This window comes from Hippocampus guttulatus, chromosome 4 (genome assembly GCF_054856545.1).
Source record: "Hippocampus guttulatus isolate MCC_2025c chromosome 4, RoL_Hgut_1.0, whole genome shotgun sequence".
Taxonomy (NCBI): domain Eukaryota; kingdom Metazoa; phylum Chordata; class Actinopteri; order Syngnathiformes; family Syngnathidae; genus Hippocampus; species Hippocampus guttulatus.
This window is the reverse complement of record NC_141264.1, coordinates 4,080,147-4,100,837: the sequence shown is the minus strand read 5'-3', so window position 1 is coordinate 4,100,837 and position 20,691 is coordinate 4,080,147. Positions and strand designations below refer to the sequence as shown.

General features: G+C 42.6%; 1 protein-coding gene across 3 annotated transcripts in view; it reads left to right on the top strand.

The window, feature by feature from the left end:
* LOC147205687 (septin-7-like) overlaps positions 1 to 20,691 on the top strand; it is a 49,180-nt gene that overhangs the window by 12,964 nt on the left and 15,525 nt on the right. For all 3 annotated transcript variants that reach the window (XM_086108226.1, XM_086108225.1, XM_086108224.1), the window contains exons 3-7: positions 5,018 to 5,124; positions 17,046 to 17,146; positions 17,254 to 17,388; positions 19,399 to 19,516; positions 20,454 to 20,546. In XM_086108226.1, the coding sequence (XP_085964352.1) occupies positions 5,018 to 5,124; positions 17,046 to 17,146; positions 17,254 to 17,388; positions 19,399 to 19,516; positions 20,454 to 20,546 (554 nt within the window). The remainder of the gene's footprint in view (positions 1 to 5,017; positions 5,125 to 17,045; positions 17,147 to 17,253; positions 17,389 to 19,398; positions 19,517 to 20,453; positions 20,547 to 20,691) is intronic.

The window sequence follows — 20,691 nt, the reverse complement described above, 5'->3', positions numbered from 1 at the left end:
GCTTCCCCCTTGTCACTGTGTTTTGAAGTGACATTAAACAGACTTGTAACAAATGACGCATCCATTAGTACTGCTATATAAAATTATCAAATATAAACAAAGCGAAGTAGCCTATGTTTTGCACAACCGTATATATCAATCTCAAAAAGAGGCATGAAAACAGGTTCAGACAGAAATTGATTGGAAAAATAAAATAAAATAAAATAAAATGATGAGCTTTACTGCAAGGTAATTTTGACAATTCAATGTCCCTTTATCCATCCATTTTCTGAATCTCTTACTTCAATATTAATATACTTGGAAGATTCTAAGCCACCTTTACCAACTTCTGTACCTGACGCTACAACAATCATTTCCTGTTTAGCTGTATGAGTAGCATTATTTTGTATAATTTTCTCTCCGGACACTTATTAAATTGCCTCCGCTTTAATGCAGTTCCAGCGGACTTCTCCAAAAAAGAAAAGAAACCCCCGGACTTTGTGCGGATAAGTCGAACAAACATTTTTAACTGTCTGGCTTCTTTGCCGGGTAAAAGATTCATTCAACACATTCATAGTGGTTACAACACTGCTAGCATAAGAGGATGGAATTTGTGTATTAATAATAAGGATCTGTGGTAAGTATGATCTATTTTGTTAAGTTTTATACTCTTATGAGATGTTTGGATTGTTCTTGTTATATACATTTTAGTTTCTGCCTTATGTTTACATTACACCTGTGTGGCAGAAATATGTTGGGGTCAATGCTTACCAAACCGCACGTCCAAGTATTTCGTACCTTTATATCTGCAATTCTAATAGATAAACTGTCTTTCATATGAATTAATGCTTTGTATAACCGTAGACGCTTTATATAATCAATATTGCTATTCGATTATTTTCCAAAACTGTTCAGCTCCAAAAATATAAAACAGTAACCTGGTTGCACAAATGCACACTCTCAAACCACAGTATGGCACAGATGTACTTGCGCTACTAAGTGTGCCATGATGACTCTTGGGTCAGTGCTGCACTTCCGTTTCTCCCTTTTTCTCAGCGCTTGCATTATGTTATTAATAGATTTATAATTGTGTACATCTACGTTGCCACACGTCTGAAGTAAATTATTTCTTTCCCATGTTACACATGCATGTGTGTAGGTGCATTTGCGTTTCCTCTTAGAATCAAAACTGACCCTCAGGAAAAATAACGATTTTCTAAGTTCGACCCAATCCAAAACAACACTATTGACTGAGTTAATGGATGAGCTGAAATGTGACAGAACTAGGGCAGCGAGGAGAAGAAATAGGACAACTCGAATTGTGGTCGCACTGATTAGTTTGAGATTTGTCAACCACGTCAATCACACCAAATGGTCGGCGTAATTTTTGAAATTCTTATTCTATTTTTTTTTATTTTTTTTTACCCTGAGGCATTGCTGGCACCATTGTACGACATCCACACAGACATGGTGGAAAGTTAAAACTGTCGCCAGTGATATTTTCCAGGTTATTGTCACGTATGGTTAGGTGTCGCCACAGTGATTCAATGTCTGGCATAGTTTTTACACCACCAGATGCCCTTCATGATGCATCCAGCTCAATTTCATCCGGGTTTGGTATCAGGTAACAGGCAGTGGCTTGGATTTAGTGTCTAGCATACCCATTAGGATGTTAAATGTTCGTGACTGGGATTTGAACTGTCATCTCCTCTGTCAAAGTCAGCAATCCACCGCATTGCTCAGCTGCAAGGTAGCATGTTTGTAATCTAGCATCTAGCTAATTAGAACGTAGTTACCCCAGCATCGCTCACCCCCACACAACCATTTTTAATATGATTATTTTTATATTTATATTTATTTGTGTACTTTTTGTCTTCTACTTTCTCCCTTTCATAATTTTGCTGCTGTAAATTGGGAATTTCTCCATTGTGAGACAAATAAGGATTTTCTAATCTTATGTTATTATCGCTAGTTGGAAAGTACTGTGTGGTGTTTATGCAGTCAGTATCATGTTAAAATGTGTGACAGTTGGAAATGGAAACCCAAGAATACCAAACTTAGCAGAACATAGTTTAGACACATCATTTGTTAACACATCACAAAGCAATGGAAGAGTCGTGAGGATAATGGGTTGTAAATTGATTAGATTGTGGCAGTCCAGCCTTATACAGTAGCTCCGTCTTACTTACCTCATTGATGTTCTCAAGGCTGACGAAGTACATGAAGTACATGTTCTGTGCTTGTGATACTGCAGTACTAACAGTCTGTATGTACATGGGTCAGTAAGCTACACTGCTAGCATTGGGCCACAGCCTTTTGTGGTCATTAATATGTGCGCATAAGTACGTGTTGGCTATTTGCATACTGTAGAATGACACATTTTGACGATTGTTGCGCCTTGCTACATCAATGCGGGAGGGTGGGGACTTGGTTATTATTATTATTGTTAGTATTATTCCTTTATTTATTTATTTAGTTATTTATTTGCATCAATGCACTGTATATTTCCATGACAAATACCAGTTCAAGTAAATGTGACTGGATTGGTCCTGTCTTTTTCCTGCATGCACTCTGATCAGCGCACCATCGTGTTGAGTGTAAACCCTTTCCACAAACTAGCTCAGATTATCGCCTCACTAACAGGAGACAGTACAGCGAACACACTTTTATTTTGTTTGCTTGTTTCTCATCTCCCTTTGACAATAAATGGTCCCAGCAAATAGGGGGACTGTGTAATACACAAGTGCAGAAGAAAAAAAAGCTTTTTAATGATGATTTTGGAGGGTCAGGGGTTGTAGTATGGGTGTAGTGTACCCGAGTGTATGTTATTCTCATAAAATTACAGTAGTTAATGTTTTGGGAACACTGTGGTAACATTTTCATGGTCTTTACTGTGTGAATCATCGGCTAGCTTCTTAGACAGTGAGACATCTTAATCCCACAGTTGAGGCCAGTGTCCTGGCTGTTTGCTCAACACATCTGTGTATTTTCTCTGTTTACATTATTAGCTCAGTCAGACCAAACATTTAGACAGCACTGCGGTGGCAGCTCGCTCACCCTGACTTGATCTCTTGAGCAAGGCATTCACCCCACTCCTTCATCTCAAAAGGTGTGTCACTGTTTACACACCCAATTCACACAGACATTTCTCTTAGCATCCCCGCATGTGTGATGTGATTCTCTGTGGGGTGTGCAATTGCAACACAAATAAACAGCTGAGTGTGAGTTTAAAATTTCCCTTAGAAGGTTTATGAGAATAATAAATTACACCTTCCAGAGCTGAAAGAATAAATGGTTCTTCACATTCCATTTGAACAGTACACTTGTGACATTTTGAGTTTGAGTTGTTGGATCTAGATGCCACCTCTTTGTGATTTAAGTCATTGTTAGTTTACACTCCTCACTTCATTTTGAGCAGTTTGTTTTGCCAGGTTAGCATCAGTTCTGATACTAATTTCTCAACCAACATAGCCAAATCAAAGCAAACAATCACACAGGTCATTCAGCATTTACCATACCTCGAAATAAACACGTAGTTGTGTTTGGTCTTTCCTGTCTTAAACGGTTCAAGGTCGTCCTGAGAACTGAGGAAAAATAATTTATTCATCTCTATTATAAGTAAGGAATGCAATATGTGATGGCGCAGGGCCAACCCCACCAGCGAGACCCTGTGAAGATACTGCCGGAAGCGTGACACTTTCCAGGGCTTCTGAATCAATCACATGGTAAATTCACTCTCGTAGGAACCACGCTGAAGTGTGCTTTTCAGCAAAAAATAAATAAATAAAAATACACAAAAAAAGATATCTAAAATACAGTATGTGACGCGCCATAGCAAAATGAGTCAGGTAGACTCTGAGATGGAAATCAGAAATGGTTCAAGTTGGTCAAACTTCAACAAATAAGTCAATATTTATCTCAAACTAGAGCAAAACAATCGCTCATTATCATGCTAATGTCTAAGATATCCACCCGCAGAATCACACATTGCATATCTACGCCCATTCCTTCATTTCCATCCCAGTTTAATGTGCAAATAGGACACCACACCATTTGCATCAAGTTTCAGTCGCTCAACCAACGATGCACACTCAGTTGTTCTACCATAGTTTGAAGCATACACACACACACACACACGCACACGCACACCACACACACGCACACGCACACCACACACACTCACACACTACTAACGTGGACAAAACATGGGCGGTTTCTAAGCTCCTTAAATAGAGGTCTTTTACGTAAAAGATGTCAGGTGACTAGAAATGTTTGTGTTTTATTAAATAACATGTTTCCCATTATTTATGAGTGGACAACGTGTGATCATACTTATCCAAATTTTATTGAGACTTAATTAATGCTTAAAATGACCTGTGTCAAAAATAAAATTAACAAAGTGGGTCTCATTTTATTCGTGTTACAAATCCGTATTCACTGATATGCTCTTTCGATATGTGTGAGAATTATTTTTGTAACGTAATGTAACTTCCATCATGTAATTTATGATCTCAGGCTTTGGACTGGTGTGATACCTGTTTGGTCACGGTGGACATGTCTTATGTTGCTTTCAATACAAAATCTGTGATCCGTTTACGATGTCAGGCACGCATGCGCAGAACAGCACCCAGCTTTGATCACTATCTACGGCAACCACAGTAGGACACAATATATAATGGCAGTGCAAGCCATGCACTTTTGTAAAAAATGTTACAAACTCAATTCCAATGAAGTTGGAATGCTGTGTTAAAAATAAACAAAAAACGAATACGGTAATGATAAATGACACATTTTTGTGAAACATTTTTAATCAAAACACTTGAAAGCCACTATGGTAGAGTATGAAGCTGAAATCTGGATTCAATGGATAAGCAAACCTTGATCACTTTTTGCTTTTTACGTCTGTAAGAGATCAATAAATGCATAACAGTGTTCTCTATTGTTGGCATTGTTGACCCTACACCATTTTCATGTATAAAATAATTTTATTAGTTTTATACCTTTCTCTTTCAATTTGCCTTTTTTTGTGTGTCAATAGGTGAGTCTGGTCTTGGAAAATCAACACTTATTAACTCCCTTTTTCTGACTGACCTTTACTCCAAGGACTACCCTGGGCCATCACAGCGCATTAAGAAGACTGTACAGGTGAGTGGAAGCAATCTTTAGGCCCCCATTGCATCTGACTGGTACTATCTATTAGGGTTGCACAATATACTGGAAAAAAATATTGTCATTGCGAATTTGCAATAATGGCCCGTGCAATATGCAGATCGCAAAGACATGCACTAAGTTTCACAGAGTTGACAACTGTTATGGACTGTCCGTATTTTGTGAGGGAAATAACTGAAGGCTAATCTGTTATGCCCTTACAATGATTGCTGTAAATATATTTAAAAATGCTGGGTCGCATAATTGCACAAACAGCGTAATAACGAGCAAAAAAAAAATTTGCAGATAATTGCCGGTGTGTTTGATTACACGCCAATTGCAGACGTGAAGTCGTGCTCATGCATTCGGAGTGGAAGCAATCTGACGAGTCCGACGTGAGGCACAAGTTAACGATTTGAGATTGACCCCAACTATCTCAAACCTGAATAAATTAATATCAGTTGTGAGGAACAAGGTCAGCGACACACTCACTGTGAAGCTTCTTCGCTAGGTTATTATGTTTAAAAGTGCTCAGGCAACACCTGTGTGCTCATGCAAACTTAATTTATCACAGAATAACAATTGCCATCACATTTTATGACACCTGTGTCTTTACTGTTGTAATACTTATCGATACATGCAGGCTCGTTGAAGCGTAGATTATTGTGAGTGAAATTTTGTCCGATACGCTTTTGTCTCTATCTATCTATCTATCTATCTATCTATTCAAGTCAAGTACAACTTTATTGTCAAATGTGACAGCACAGATGAAATTTCTTCCCTCTCAAGACAACATACGACAAGAGGAGCCGCTGCGGGTGCCCGCGCCGCCATCAAAAGAAAAGTTAACATAAAATGACAAAATAATACAAGACAACTCATTAGACAGAGACAATGGTGCAATCTCAACCACTTTACTGCATACACTTTGTTGTCTGAAGCAGTTATAGATGAAAGAGGAGCGAATCAAAGTGTCCTTTTCGCCAGCGAATCAAAGACGTCAGGGTGAAATGTGCACACGTCTGCTACAAGCTAAGCTTGAAAGCATTAAGAAGCTGTAGCGTCCATTAACGAAAAAGAGATTGGCTCTCATCTGCTGTCCCAAGTAAATCCGCTTCAATTCCAAGCCGCGACTCCCACTTCCACATACGCATCAGCGCTCTGCACTGACGGTCCTTTCTTCTCATCGTCGGCTCCTTAAGCCATGGATTCATCCAGCCGCAGACCGTCCATCAGCACCAACCTTTTCGCTGAACAAAGCGGGGCTGTGAAAATGCTGCCTATTTCAGGCGCAAGACACAAGCGCCCCGGGGATGTCCAGCAACGACAGTCAAATGGCACCTCCCAATCAAAAACAGTGCTGGTACACGCGTGCCGCCAAGAAGGCGCAACCACCAAGCACAGATTCTTCTTCTTTGACGAATGTCGTGTCCAAAAATGCTGAAAACAGTCCATATCAGGTCTACACGACGTAATAACAACACCATGTGACAGAACAAAAGACAAAAACAACAAAAAATGCAAGGCTCTTGAAGAGCACTTGCCAATGGCTTCCTACTCGGGCGCCATCTTGGGGGGGAAAAATATATATATAAAAATACGATTTTTGAAAACCATCAAAACAGATCAATTAAACCATTTTGGTTCAGTGCGAGGCTATCAGCTGTTCAGCTATTTCACACGGTTCTTTGTTTTTTTTATTTTGTTGTTAGTTTTTTTTTCCCCATCTTTATATGACCGCTAACCCAAGATGGCTGCGTGCAAGGTTACATTGTTACGTTATGGCATGTGCGTCATTCCCTTCCAGCAATGTGGCGGCCAGTCACATTGCAGTGGACCAGGTCCAACCTCATAAATTTTATTTTATTTTTTTGCCTTGGGCGCTCCTCCATTTGGATTCATAACAGCAGCATCAGCATTGTAAGCCCTATTGAGCCTTTACACTGCATATGTGCCACAAGATCTCTGCTGGTGGTTTAACATGAGGATATCAATGCTAGCATGCAGTTAATCGGCCCCCATCGTTAAAAACCGGGAGGCATATGGACTAAATTGTTATAATTCCTACAGCGGTTACCTGATTTTCATGTACTGTAAATCCCCTCAAATTAAATCTGAAAGTCTGCAATTAAAGCACATCTTGTTTGTTTTATTTGAAACCCAGTGTGGTGAAGTTTAGAGTCATAAAGAAGACAGTCATGTTCATTTCCCGTGAATAAAGACCTGAAGAAGTAACAACGTACTTCATGCATCATCTGAGCTCATTCATGCAAAATTAGCATTAAGTAGAGTCATACAACACATATTCATTACTCTGTCTGTATTAAATATGAATTATGACACATCTTAGTCTATTATTCATAATTTACTTTGAAATAACTTGAGCTTTTATTTCGGCGAGTAATTATTTGAGCAGCGTTTTCCAAACTGTGGAGCCAAAGCAAATATTTTGTGTCAGAAAATCCTCATGGTAAACCACCAAACAGTCATAACAAAAAGTATGCATACTGAAATAATGACATAATGTCTCAGTTCTAACAACAAGGCGTATGTTGAAATACTTGTTATGATTGTATTATTGTCGATGTTTTATGTTATGTCTTCTGTATTGTGATTTTATGTTTATGTTCTTGAAAACGCTTAGTTACAGCTGCAGCTGTTCTGAAGCACTATATAAGCAAAATGTATTTTATTTAGACGCAAATGTGTTAAGTCAGTGTGAAATTTAGGCTTGTATAGTTGAACACAAAGCTGATGTATTTGCATTAAACCGTGACTGATTCTGTTGTCTGAATGGCCACAGATGGATACACGGGTTGGGTACCTTTTGCCAGACAAGTGAAGACATTTAACAGTTCTACTCTTCTCTATATCTTAATAGAACAACCATTTCAATACTTCAGGAGTTTTGTGAAAGATCCTTAAATTTAAATTCCATGGCCATTCAAGGCCACATTATTTGGGCCATGTCACACTAAAAATACTCAAGGTGAAAAGAGGGAGAAGAATCTGAAGAAGACTTGTGTTAGAGCAGCAGCAGCAGCAAAATAAGGAAAGAAAGACATAGTATGGCACCTCAGGGAAACTTCCTTACACAGGGCCTTCTTTTTTCCTTGTATGGTTATGTTTTAACAGACCAGGAGAGAGGCAGGCATCTGGTGTAGCAGTGTCGAAAGCAAGGGAGCGATTCAGGAAACAAATGACCGAAAGCAGGGCGGGGAAGAGAAGAAAAATGTTGAGTTGGGTTTCCTTTCCTAAGTTGTCTTTTCTTGAGTCGGAGGAGTAAAAATCCTCCATGGTCACAGACAGACCATGAATGATGTCAGTGAGAGAATTTTGTAGCCAGCCATTGTTAATACACAGAAACAAACACGGTACCATATTTTCACAACCATTCGGCACACTGTATTGTTGGGCGCAGTCTCAGTAACGGGTGCTATTTCTGTATTTGACACATACATAAAACGCACTGTATTATTGGTGCAGCCAGGCATCTTCTTCTTTCTGTCCATCATGTCTGATGATGACACTTGCTCCAAGGGAGGGGAGGATGGGTAGGGGGGTGGGGGTGGGGGGGGGGGGGGTCAGCAACTCTGTCGCTGGTGCCACTTCTCGTGGGCATAGAGACCGATTCTTGAGCCGCAGACTCGACCACAGATGGAGCAAGGGAAACCGGATACCAGGGGGGTACCAGCTGCCCGCTGGTGTCGTTGAATGCGTTTCTCGGTTCGTCTGGCTTGGTTAATTTTGTGTATTTCAGAGATTGCAGTAGCACAAGTGATCTGCCAGGTTGGTCTGTTGAGTGCAAGTGTTTCAAGCTGCGTGGGGTTGATGTTGGCTCGCTTTAGGAGGTCCCTGCTGTAGTCCTTGAGGCGCCGCTTTTGGCCCCCAGCAGAACGCTTTGCACCTCTCAGTTGGCCATAGAGGACCTGGCGGGGCAGGCGGTTGTCTGGCATGCGAATGGTGTGTCCAATCCACCGAAGATGTTTTTTCGCCACGGCCGCTTCCATGCAGATGGAATTGGTGCTTTCGAGGATGTCTGTATGGGGAATTCGATCTTCCCAGGACAGGCCAAGGATCTTTTGCAGGCAGCGGATGTGGAAGGCTTCCAAGGTAGTAATGTGCCGGCGATATGGAGTCCATGACTCTGACCCGTAGAGCAGAGTGGAGAGACACACTGCGTTGTACACAGCAATCTTGGTACAGGTCTTCAGGTTTCGGTTTTCAAAGACCCTGCTGCGTAGGCGACCAAAGGATGATGATGCTTTATTAATACGGGTGTGGACTTCAGTGTCAAGGGAACAGTTTGAAGATAAAGTGGAGCCAAGGTAGGTGAAATGGTCCACTACGTTTAGTGGAGTGCCATTAATGTGAAAGCTGGGGGATGTGGAGGTTGGGGTAGCGAGTTGGAACATGACCTCAGTTTTTTTAATGTTGATCTGAAGACCAAAGGATTGGTACAGATTGGAAATGGTGTCGAGGGCGTGCTGCATAGAGTTTGAACTGTGAGCTAGTATAGTGCAGTCATCAGCATACTGAAGCTCACAGATCTGACAGATTTTTGTCTTTGTGTGAGCCTGGAGCCGTCTGATGTTGAAGAGGCTTCCGTCTAGGCGGTACTCCATATGGACACCGTCTTCATGTCCCATGCCACGGTGGAAGAGGCACGTGGTGGCAGAGAGGAGGATGTTAAAAAGCACTGGAGCCAAGACACAGCCCTGCTTCACCCCGACTTTCACCTTGAAGAGCTCTGACTGGAGTCCTCCGATGAGCACTCTGGCTTGCATCCCATCATGCAGCTGCTGGAGGATGCTGAGAAACTTGGGTGGGACCCCAAGTTTGGAGAGGTGTTTCCAGAGCAACTCACGGTTAATGGTGTCAAAGGCTTTGCTGAGATCGATGAAGGCTATGTACAGGTCCTTTTGATGTTCTCTGCTTTTCTCCATTAGCTGTCTTAAAACAAAGATCATGTCAGTGGTGGATCTAGTCTTCCGGTAGCCACACTGGGTTTCTGGAAGCACACCTTCTGAGATGTGCTCGACTAGCCTGCTGAGCATGATTTTGGCCAAGATCTTTCCTGCGGTGGAGAGGAGAGAGATTCCTCGGCTATTCCCACAGGCTGCTCTGTCCCCTTTCTGCTTATAGATAACAACGATGTTAGCATCCTTCCAATCCTGCGGGACGGTCCCATGTTCCCAGATGTTTTGAATCAGGAGGTGCAGTCGGCGCGTGAGGAGATAACCTCCGTGTTTGAAAACCTCTGCAGGGATGCCATCAGGTCCAGCGCTTTTGTTGTTCTTTAGGCCCGCAATGGCTTGCTGGGTTTCAGAATAGGTTGGTGGGGCGTCGAGGCTCATGATTGTTGGCAGGTCTGGAAGATTGTCCAGAATGTGTGGATTGACAGGGTTGGTATGGTTGAGAAGATGTTCAAAGTGGTTTGCCCAACGGGCAAGGATCTCATGGTGGTCCTTGAGGAGTGCAGAGCCATCAGCTGATCGGACTGGAGCAATTGCCCGCTTCTTGGGACCATACAGTGCTTTGATGGCATTGTAGAAGCCCTGGGTGTTGTTACAGTCTGCCAGATTTTGGATCTCATTTGCCTTCTGCACCCACCAGGTGTCCTCCATGATACGGAGTGCTCGCTGGGTCACTGTTCTAACTGCAGAAAAGGTGGCTTTACGGGTGAGAGATGTAGGGCAGGACAGGAGAGCTTTATGGGCCTCATGCTTTGCTTTCAGAAGTGTATGTATCTCGGTTGAGTTGCAGTCAAACCAATCCTGGTGGCGTCTCCTTGACTGGCCAAGCACCTCCGAAGCTGTGCTCTGGATAGCCTGGTGCAGAGCTGGCCAGTCACTTGATTCCTCCGGGATCTTGTCAAGGTTTTCAGCAAGGAGTCGCCGGAGGTTGGCTCTGGTGGTGGGGTTGTTCAATGCTGCACAGTTGAGCCTTTTGTTGGGAGCTGTCCTTGGATGACGGGGTTGAATGCTCATGAGGAGTTTGGATCTGACCATGAGATGGTCAGTCCAACACTCAGCTCCGCGCATGACACGGGTGATGAGGACATCCCGTATGTCCTTTTGACGGACAATCACATAGTCCAGGAGATGCCAGTGTTTGGAGCGGGGATGCTGCCAGGTGGTCTTAAACCTGTTCTTCATTTGGAAAATGGTGTTAGTGATGACCAACTGATGTTCTGCACAGAGAGAGAGGAGCCGAAGGCCGTTGTTGTTCATTTTTCCCACTCCATGCTGGCCAATAACTTTACTCCATACCAGGTGTTCCGTGCCCACCCTAGCATTGAAATCTCCCATGACTATGAGCTTGTCCATAGCCGGTGTTTGCTGCAGGATGGTGTCCAGAGTTCTGTAGAAATCCTCCTTTATATTCTGCTCGGCATTCAGAGTAGGTGCGTAGGCACTGATGAGTGTGGCGAAGCGTCCCTTTGCCAGGGGAATGCGCCATGTCATCAGCCTTTCATTGATGCCGGTGGGGGATTCTGGGATGCGCTTCAGCAGTTGGGACTTCACAGCAAAGCCAACTCCGTGGTTTCGACGAGTGCCTTCAGGGACCCCTTTCCAGAAGAAGGTATACCCTGCACCAACTTCTGTCAGGGAGTCCTCTCCATGTATCCTGGTCTCGCTGAGAGCTGCGATATCGATGTTATACCTCGCGAGCTCTGTGGCCACAAGTGCTGTCCTCCGGTGGGGCCTGTCAGGAGTTTCAGCCAGGTCCAGCAGTGTGCGGACGTTCCACGAAGCTATGCATAGATTTTTTCTATTTCGTTTATTATCCTTTCGACCGCAAGGGGGATGCTCCGACGATTGCGGTTTACCGTCCGGAGTGTGGAGAGCAGACAATTTTTAGACCATTTTTTCTAGGTCCCTCCCCATCTCAGGGGTGAGCAGTGTGGAGCTGCTCAGTCACAATGGAAGCTGCCGAAGAGATGCGCTGCTCCATCCCGCAGTGTCAACGACCATCACTCCATTGCCGCCTGTGTGCATGGTTTGGCTAGGCACTCCCAGCCACATCCTTGGCCTGTGCCCACCGCCATTCCACATCGCCACAGGACTTTGGGGGATTAGGGGGATGCAGGGTGGGGGATTGGGTGTGGGGTTGGGGCAAGAAGCTTGCGCAGAGGTTCGGATTAAGGTGAGGGTGTGGGCGCGCAGTCCTCACTCCCACCATCTTCACTCCTGCCAGGTGGTTTCCGGTGGCATGAGGGTACCCATGACGACCTTCTCCTGGCAAGAGTTGCAGGGGGCTGCCGGTAGTCCGGTCTGTTGGACTCCGCCTGTGCCTGCCCCCAGGTGCCGGTTTGGGATCACTCTTTGTCTGGCCTCTACCCTTCGACCTGTTCGGCTTGGGTGACCCTGCCAGGAGTGCGGGACTCCTGCCGACATAGCTCTAGGGGTCATGGAGACGCGCAAAGTGCCTCACCACGATAAGGTGGTGATCCCATCGAGGCACATAGTAAAACATACGCCAGCTTAAACATACGGCATGCATGCACGCACGCTAAAAACACGTTTTTAAAAAGGCAACGGAAGCAAAACTGAGTTCGGTTGTACTTTATTTAGCCATTTTACAATGTACTCACGTGACTGGTACCTGGTAGGGGCGTGCCTTTAGCGTCCTCTTACACGCCCACCCTTCACTCATCGGCGGACTTCCACATGCCTGTCGTCCCTCACGTCCGCCTTTTCTCTGTATAAACAGCGTGTCGGCCAGAAGTGCTCTCAGTCAGGCTTTGGAACTCGGCGCATACACTCGACCCTCGCATTATAAGGCGTCCGGTCCATTTTGGAGAAAATTTAAGACTTTTAATGGTGCCTTATAGTCCTGAAAATACGGTACATTGCATGCGTTGAATATGCAAATTTTTCAATCTATAAGCATTAGCTCGACTTACTTCCATCAATGGCTATACTATTGGAAAGGATTTTAGAGATTGAGTTTTTTTTCCAGAATTTCACCATTTAAAAGAGTTCCCAAGTGCCCTCCTAATAGCATGTCTATGGCATGTTTTTGTCAAGATAACCCAAGTTACAGCAATTGTAAGCACATGTTTTTATAAGATCTCTTGCCAGTGTTAAATTAGCTCATTTTAATAGTGGATCATTCCTATGCAGTAAAAGAGCCATCACCCAGTCGCATATGCTGTGTCGGGCCAATGGCGGCCGAGTTTTTGTAAAAAGGACTCCCAGTAGGCTGGATCTCAACAGGACATTCCTGCCACTGTTTGGATGTCTTCTGTAACAAACTACTTGCTTTTACCAGCGGAAGCAGAGCCCGTTGTGTGGAAAGCAAGTGCCATTAGTTTAAAGTCCAAAGCATTTTAGCTAACGGGTGCAGAGTTAACTGCGCACAGCAAGTGGGTCATGACATTGGCAAACACCAAGCATCTACTGCCCTTGGACTCCTTGAATGGAGCAATCAAGAAAGTGACACTAACACATAATACTGATCTGTGCATCGAACACAACACTCAATGCAGCTCTGTTTAACTTGTGTGAAGCCACTGCTGGCTTATTTAACCATATAAATCCCCACCATCACCGTCGTCATGCACGCACCTAATGTTTTTCTTTCGTTATCATTTAGCCTCACTGTTTCCCTCAGCCTGCTGCACACTGGTGAACAAAAAATAGGGATGTTCGAAACCACTTTTTAAATCAACTTTTGAGTACTCACCATTACTGATGCAAGTAACCGATACCACTGCACAAATACAAAAGTTTTAAAACATACAATTTCCATTAAACTAGGGACAGGTGATTTTAAAAATTTCTTTTGTTTTTGACTAAAGGCAGAAGAAGTCCGAAATAAAGCACAAACTACTCTCTTGAGTTTAGGGTTCATTGTTAAGACATGAACTAAAGTGCAATATAAAATTAACAACTACCTGAGTTTTAGTATTTGTTCAAGAGCAATTGAATTGCAAAATAAAACCAGTTCAACTGTTAACTGTTAAGCATGACACTATGAAGTTTACAAATAGAGCAGGGAGATATGGCTGAAAGATTTTCACAATTTCCATTTTTTCATATCCACTGACATTTTTTAAAACTAATTAAAATGAGAACAAAATGTTGAATAGATTCAAGATAAAATACAGCTATCCACAGGTCAAAATACAATTACAATTTGTGATGAAAATATTTAGTCAACGAAATTTACACTGTGGGGCACAAAAGACGGATCTCTTGGTTAGTCGCCAGGCAGAGGTAGACGACGCGGGCGGGATCCCCAGCGGCATTCTCCCATTCAGTCCTGCACCCACTGCGGGCATCCCCCATGCTCACCCAAGCATACTAGGTAGTGCAAGGCTGCACCATATACGTACTTGGCGGCTCTTGCTCACTTCCAAACCTGTAGATGTCTTTTTAGCTCGTGTGAAGAAAGTCTGTGTGAGTGGGTGACATCACCACACTCGTCTGTATGCAATGCTGTGTTCAAGTATGCCATGGAAAATCAACAACTCTTGTACTCCCAGACTATCGTTACGTGCTTCTGAACCGAAAAATGGCATAGTTTGATTTCAAGTGGATCGGTGCTTGGTGAGACCGACCAAAATGTCTTTGTGTCAAGTCACATTTATTTATAAAGCCCTTAATCACAAATACTCTCAAAAGGCTTCATTCACATGCCTAGAGTTGACAAGTATTCACAACATCCCCTGACCTTAACCCCCACAAGGCCAAGGTACCCTACTCACCTCTGGTCACGAGCTCTGGGTCGTGACTGAAAGAATGAGATCCCGGCTATCAGCAGCCGAAATCGATTTCCTCCGCAGGGTGTCAGGACACTCCCTTAGAGAGAGGGTGAGAAGCTCTTTTGTCCAGGAGAAACTCAAAGTCAAACCGCAGCTCATTGAAAGGAGCCACATGAGGTGGCTGGGGCATTTGGTTAGGATGCCTCCTGGACGCCCCTCTGGTGAAGTGTTCCGAGCATGTGCCACCAGCTGGAGGCCCCGGGAATGACCCAGGGCACACTAGAGAGTTTATGTCTCCCGGCTGTCTTGGGAATGCCTGCGCTGCACGGCAAGGGCTGGAAGAAGTGGCTGGGGAGAAGGAAGTCTGGGCTTCCTTGTTAAAGCTGCTACCCTGGATAAGCGGTGATGCATGGATGGATGCATGGATGGATGGAAGGTCCCCTGCATTTCGAAGAACTTGAGAAACGCTGCTTGAGCATTAAGTAGGCTAAGCAAACAACTTTTCCTCACTTGAAATTTGGCTTAAAATATATACACAAAATGGTCTTCTCATTCCACAAGTCACATATTTTCACATTCAACCCTGCCTATTGTTGATCTACCACTTCCTGCAGTTACTCTGCTGAGGTCTTACTCGCCACATACTTTCACAAGGACGTCGACTTATTTTAGGTTCCCCCTTTGACTAACTGCAGCCCTCATGTTCTAAAACAAACATTCTTCAGCTTCCACAAACCTTGAAATCAACTATCTGTACAGCTGTGCACCAATGCACTCACATACATAGGTGCACACACACACACATGCACACATACAGTATTGCTCCGTTAACAAATTATGTTGCAAAACATGTCAGGATAACCAAAATCGGATGTTTGTTCAGTCAAAGAAAAGGACAAATGCTGACAGGCCAAAGACATCATTAAAACACATGATCTGTTGGAACATGAGCTTATACTGGAATATAAATACACTGACCCTGTCCCTCCCATTCTGCCTGAGAAAACACATTACCATACTGTATGTACATCCTGTGAACTAATAAATTACTCACAACATGCACCACTCCTTGAGCAAATGATTGTGCAGGTTTATTATTATTATTTTTAATCTTAACGCAGCTGCCTGAATATATCAGAAAGGCACCCATAGATTCTGGTTCAGGCACAAACCTCTGAATTAAACATTAAACTAAATCTTCAGCATAAGAGACATAACGCATCTATGTCATCATGACATTACAGTGAACCACCAGGCTTCCCGCTCTGTCTCCCTCTGTTGGTCATTGTTAGGTTTATGTTCCTCTGAACGGGTTGTAACTGGGAAGGGAAATTCCTTGTGTGTTTTTACACACTTAGCCATTGAATCTGATTCTTATTATCGAAAAAAATGAGTGACTTAAGGTCGGGTTGAGCAAATGATTTGCAACACACTTCCAAAGTGGCGTACAACATCTGCAAAACAATGATTAAATACAGTAGAACTACTACGTCAACATAATCTGACATCTGAATGAATAACTCACTAATATTTCATTTGGGGGGGGGGGGGGAGTGAAATACATGCAGAGCGGCGTGGAGGTCAACTGGTTAGCAAGTCGACCTCACAGTGCAGAGGTGCAGGTGCACTGTTTTGGCAAAGGCGCTCATTCTGGCGCCTCTGAACGGCTTTTGAACAACAGTTTATTTTTTTCTCAAGAGTGCAGAGTTTCAGGAGAAAACCCGTCTTATCACATGATGAATGAGCCATGTAACCCAAGGACACCGCTTGGCTATACACTTCATCAAAATGTAAAGCATGATGGCAGTTGGTGTGGGGAAAAAAAAAATAGGGGGGCCTGTGGCGGTTACCTTATTCATAAGTCTTGCTTGATTCGTCCCTGATAGACTTTAGCCAACATTTTTTTCCCCTTAAGATTTTGCTGATGGGGCATTATGATCGCTGGAATCCACAGGTGTGTGTTTTGAACTGAATTTTGATTATTTTGCATAGCAAATTAACTGTTTTAGCCTATCCTCCTCAATACTCGTATTCTTTTCAGTGTTTCATCACCCTTGTGATGTGTTGAAGTCTGATTAAAAACATATTTGGTGATTGTAAACCTGCACAGCAAACTTTCAAATGACGCAGCGCTCAAAACAACATGCCAACTGTGCGCTCCTGGAAATGCCGTCTTGTAAGTCAATGGATGGCTTGTGTGTTTCAGGTGGAGCAGTCTAAGGTGCTCATTAAAGAAGGGGGCGTCCAGCTGACTCTCACCATTGTTGATACACCAGGATTTGGCGATGCCGTAGACAACAGTAACTGGTCAGTAGCTTTCTTGTTCGTGACATTGATTCAGTCAGTCCAAATTTCATATGAGAGCGATGTTTTTTTCATGTTACCGCTTGATGTCAAATTCTCTCCTTTTTCAGTTGGCAACCAATTATCAACTATATTGACAGCAAATGTGAGGACTTCCTGAATGCAGAATCGAGGGTGAACCGCAGATCGATGCCAGACAACAGGGTGCACTGCTGTCTGTACTTCATTGCGCCTTCTGGACACGGGTAGAGGATACATTTAATCCGATTACATTTTGGATTTAGCACACTCGCGTTCCATTAAAACACTGCCAACCATGTTGACGCACGACAATAAATATGATGTATAAGAGATTAAACTGTATTTACCAGTATAGTACAGTATATACAGTATCATGGCTGTCAAATCAATATATATTTTTTGCACTACAGATATGACAGATTCTACCACTGATGAATTGTTATCAGTAAAGTATGTTCAAGTTCAAGTCCACTTTATTGTCAAATGTGCTACATGTGCAACATACAGCACAGATTAAATTACTTTCCTCTGAACCACAGGAGAAAGAGGATGTGGATCATTATTGTATAAACTAGTCCAGTAATTCCATAACTATATTTGACACGCTGTCGGTATTATCTAATTCTCATCCTCTTTCTATTGGGGGCAATTGTGATCGGTGCATAGATTAGAGTTCACACCAAAGACTACACCAGCCGTGATTGACAGAAGTGGATTTCAATATACTGTCCCAGGAAGAGAGAGAGGGAAAAAAAGAGAGGTCCAGCAGGAATGATGTTTGTGATTCTTTAGCCATGTGATACTGTTCCGCCCCATAATTTTTATGGATTTTTTTTTTAAATTAACCCATTTTGTACCCCTTTCTAACAGGATAAAAATTAGCATCTGCTTATTTTAGTTGTTTATACATAATAGGGAATATTTAGCAGTTTTGGACGGTGAAGTCGCTCAAGTCACCATTGTAATTGTTAAGAGGCTAAATCTAACAGCCAAACTGTTAGAGCAGCAACTATCTCTGCTCATGCTCCACAGAGTCCTGCTCACGATCCCTGTGGTCAGTCATGTGTGCCATTGAATGTTGCTGAATATAACCACGGCATCAGCGCATGTTCACAAATTGGGTTCGTCTTCACCTTAGCTCAGATATTTGAAAGCGTGCCCTGACACTTCTTACATACATACATTTACGTACATACATTTTACATTGTAGTATAACAAGTTCAACCACAATTTCACGCTTGTGGACATTTAAAAACCAAATTTATCATTGAGATAATTTGTAATTGGAGAATTTTTTTCTGTCTGGGTTTCCTTGAAACAAGGGTTGGAATCGATATTCAACACAGTTCCTACCATAAAGGACTGTTTTTACAGCCAAATAAACAATCCTATTTTAGGGCCATTTTGGATGTAGAGGGAAGCCCGTCTGTCCAAGTAAAATCTGACTAGTAATCAGCTTTAAAGGAGACACAAATGCTTTTTCTGTCACAATTTAAAACTGTTCCCAGGTGTCTTAACATGTACAGTATATGGCAGGCTTTTGTCAAAATAACCCAAGGACAGATCACATCCAATCTTCTTAATTGCAAAAATTATGCTATTTTAGGGGCCAGCCATCTCATGCAAGTCAGATGGTCCTCGTCCCGCCTCACATAAAGCTGGGCCAAGAAAGAGCCTGGCCTTTGTTAGCTTCACAATCAGCGCGCTACATAAAGCCCATCGACACATCCGCCTTGGTTTGCTGCGAGATTTCGTGGTGACCAGCTGCTTGCTCCGACTACCTTTCTCATGATTTTGCTCACAATAGCGTTCGTACAACCATGCCAGTAAATACATTGACCAACTTGACATTCTGTTAAAAATGCCAGCCTCTGTTAGCATCATCTTTGAGTGCATGGTACTTGGGTCCCCTGCTGCTGACCCATTGAAATGTACTTGCTATATTACCATCAAAGGTGGAAGGACTGACTATCCCTGTTTGATGGGGCATTTATTCTTGATTAATAAGATTCATTCCTTCCCCCAATTTTTTTTTTTTTTTAATGTACAATACACATTTACTCGTGGACGGGTGTACACATGCAATGAGGTTTACAATTGAAGACATAAGTACTTCTGCATGAAAAAAACCCAATCAGTACACTTTTTTGTGGTCCTCTTCAGTATTGAGATTCTCCTAAAGTCTGTTGGTCGTGTCATTTTCCATCCATCCATTGTCTCTCTATATCCTTCAGACTAAAGCCACTTGACATTGAGTTCATGAAGAGGCTCCACGACAAAGTCAATGTCATTCCACTTATTGCAAAAGCTGACACTCTGACCCCAGAGGAATGCCAGCTTTTTAAGAAACAGGTATTTGTGAACTGTCAGAAAATACTATTTGTTAGTATGAGAATTTGTAATCTCTGGCAATGCCATCCTTGCTTTTTTAATCTATACAGTGGTACCTGTACTTACGAAATTAATTGGTTCTGGAAGAAATTTATTAACTCGAACATTTTGTAAATAGAGCTGCATTTTCCATGCAAATGCCCTAATCCGTTCCAAGCACCCCCAAAATTCAGACATAAATGTTTTCTAAAGTATAAAAATGCATCAAAATATGTAACAAATACATGCTACAATTAGATTATTGCACAATAAATGAGAGTTGTGCACAATGTAAAAAAACAAAGAATAAAAATGATGGTCTTTTAACTTTTAACTGCGTCCTCACCGTTTTTGCCCTCTTTAGTTCATGTTCTCTCTCAGAAGTGGTTTTTGCCTGGCCTTTTGTCACGAACTGATCCAAGGACGTTTGCTTTTAACAATCCTTTGAAAATGTCCAAGGCAAACATCAGCATAGTGAGCGATCGCCCAACTGGTGAACACTTTTCATGGGTGATTCACATTTACGTAAAACTATCATTCGCCCAAGGGGCGAATGACGAGAACGTTGCATCGACACAGACACACCTAGACACAGACGGTAGAGGTCCCTCTTAGCCAATGGGATGCCAGAATGATGCTCGATAGTAGCCAATGGCAGAACAGCTCTAAGTATGTTGCATTCAGCAAACTCGGCGCTGCGACTGGTAGTGCATACTGTGTTTTTACCTTTCGTATCTTGGAATTTCTTTCGTAACAAGAGGCAATATTTTCCTGTTGAGGCATTTCATAACTTGAAAATCTCTTATGAAGAGACATTTCTAAGTAGAGTTACCACTGTACTTTGTTCTGCAAATCGTTACTCCCAAATAACAGGGAAAAGATGTATATATGTTTGACTTTAATGTTTCATTTTTGATAGATAATGAAAGAGATCCAGGAGCACAAAATCAAAATTTATGAATTCCCAGATACAGACGATGATGAGGACAACAAGCTGATCCGGAAGATCAAGGTATTGGACAACAAATTGTTTGTAATCTGCCGAAAGAATAAATAAATAAATACCAAAGGTCAGTCTGCCCTTTAGGTCATTTCCATTGCTTGCAGGTTTGCCCCGGTTTTAGCTGTAGCTTAGCCACTCTACAGTGATGGTCATT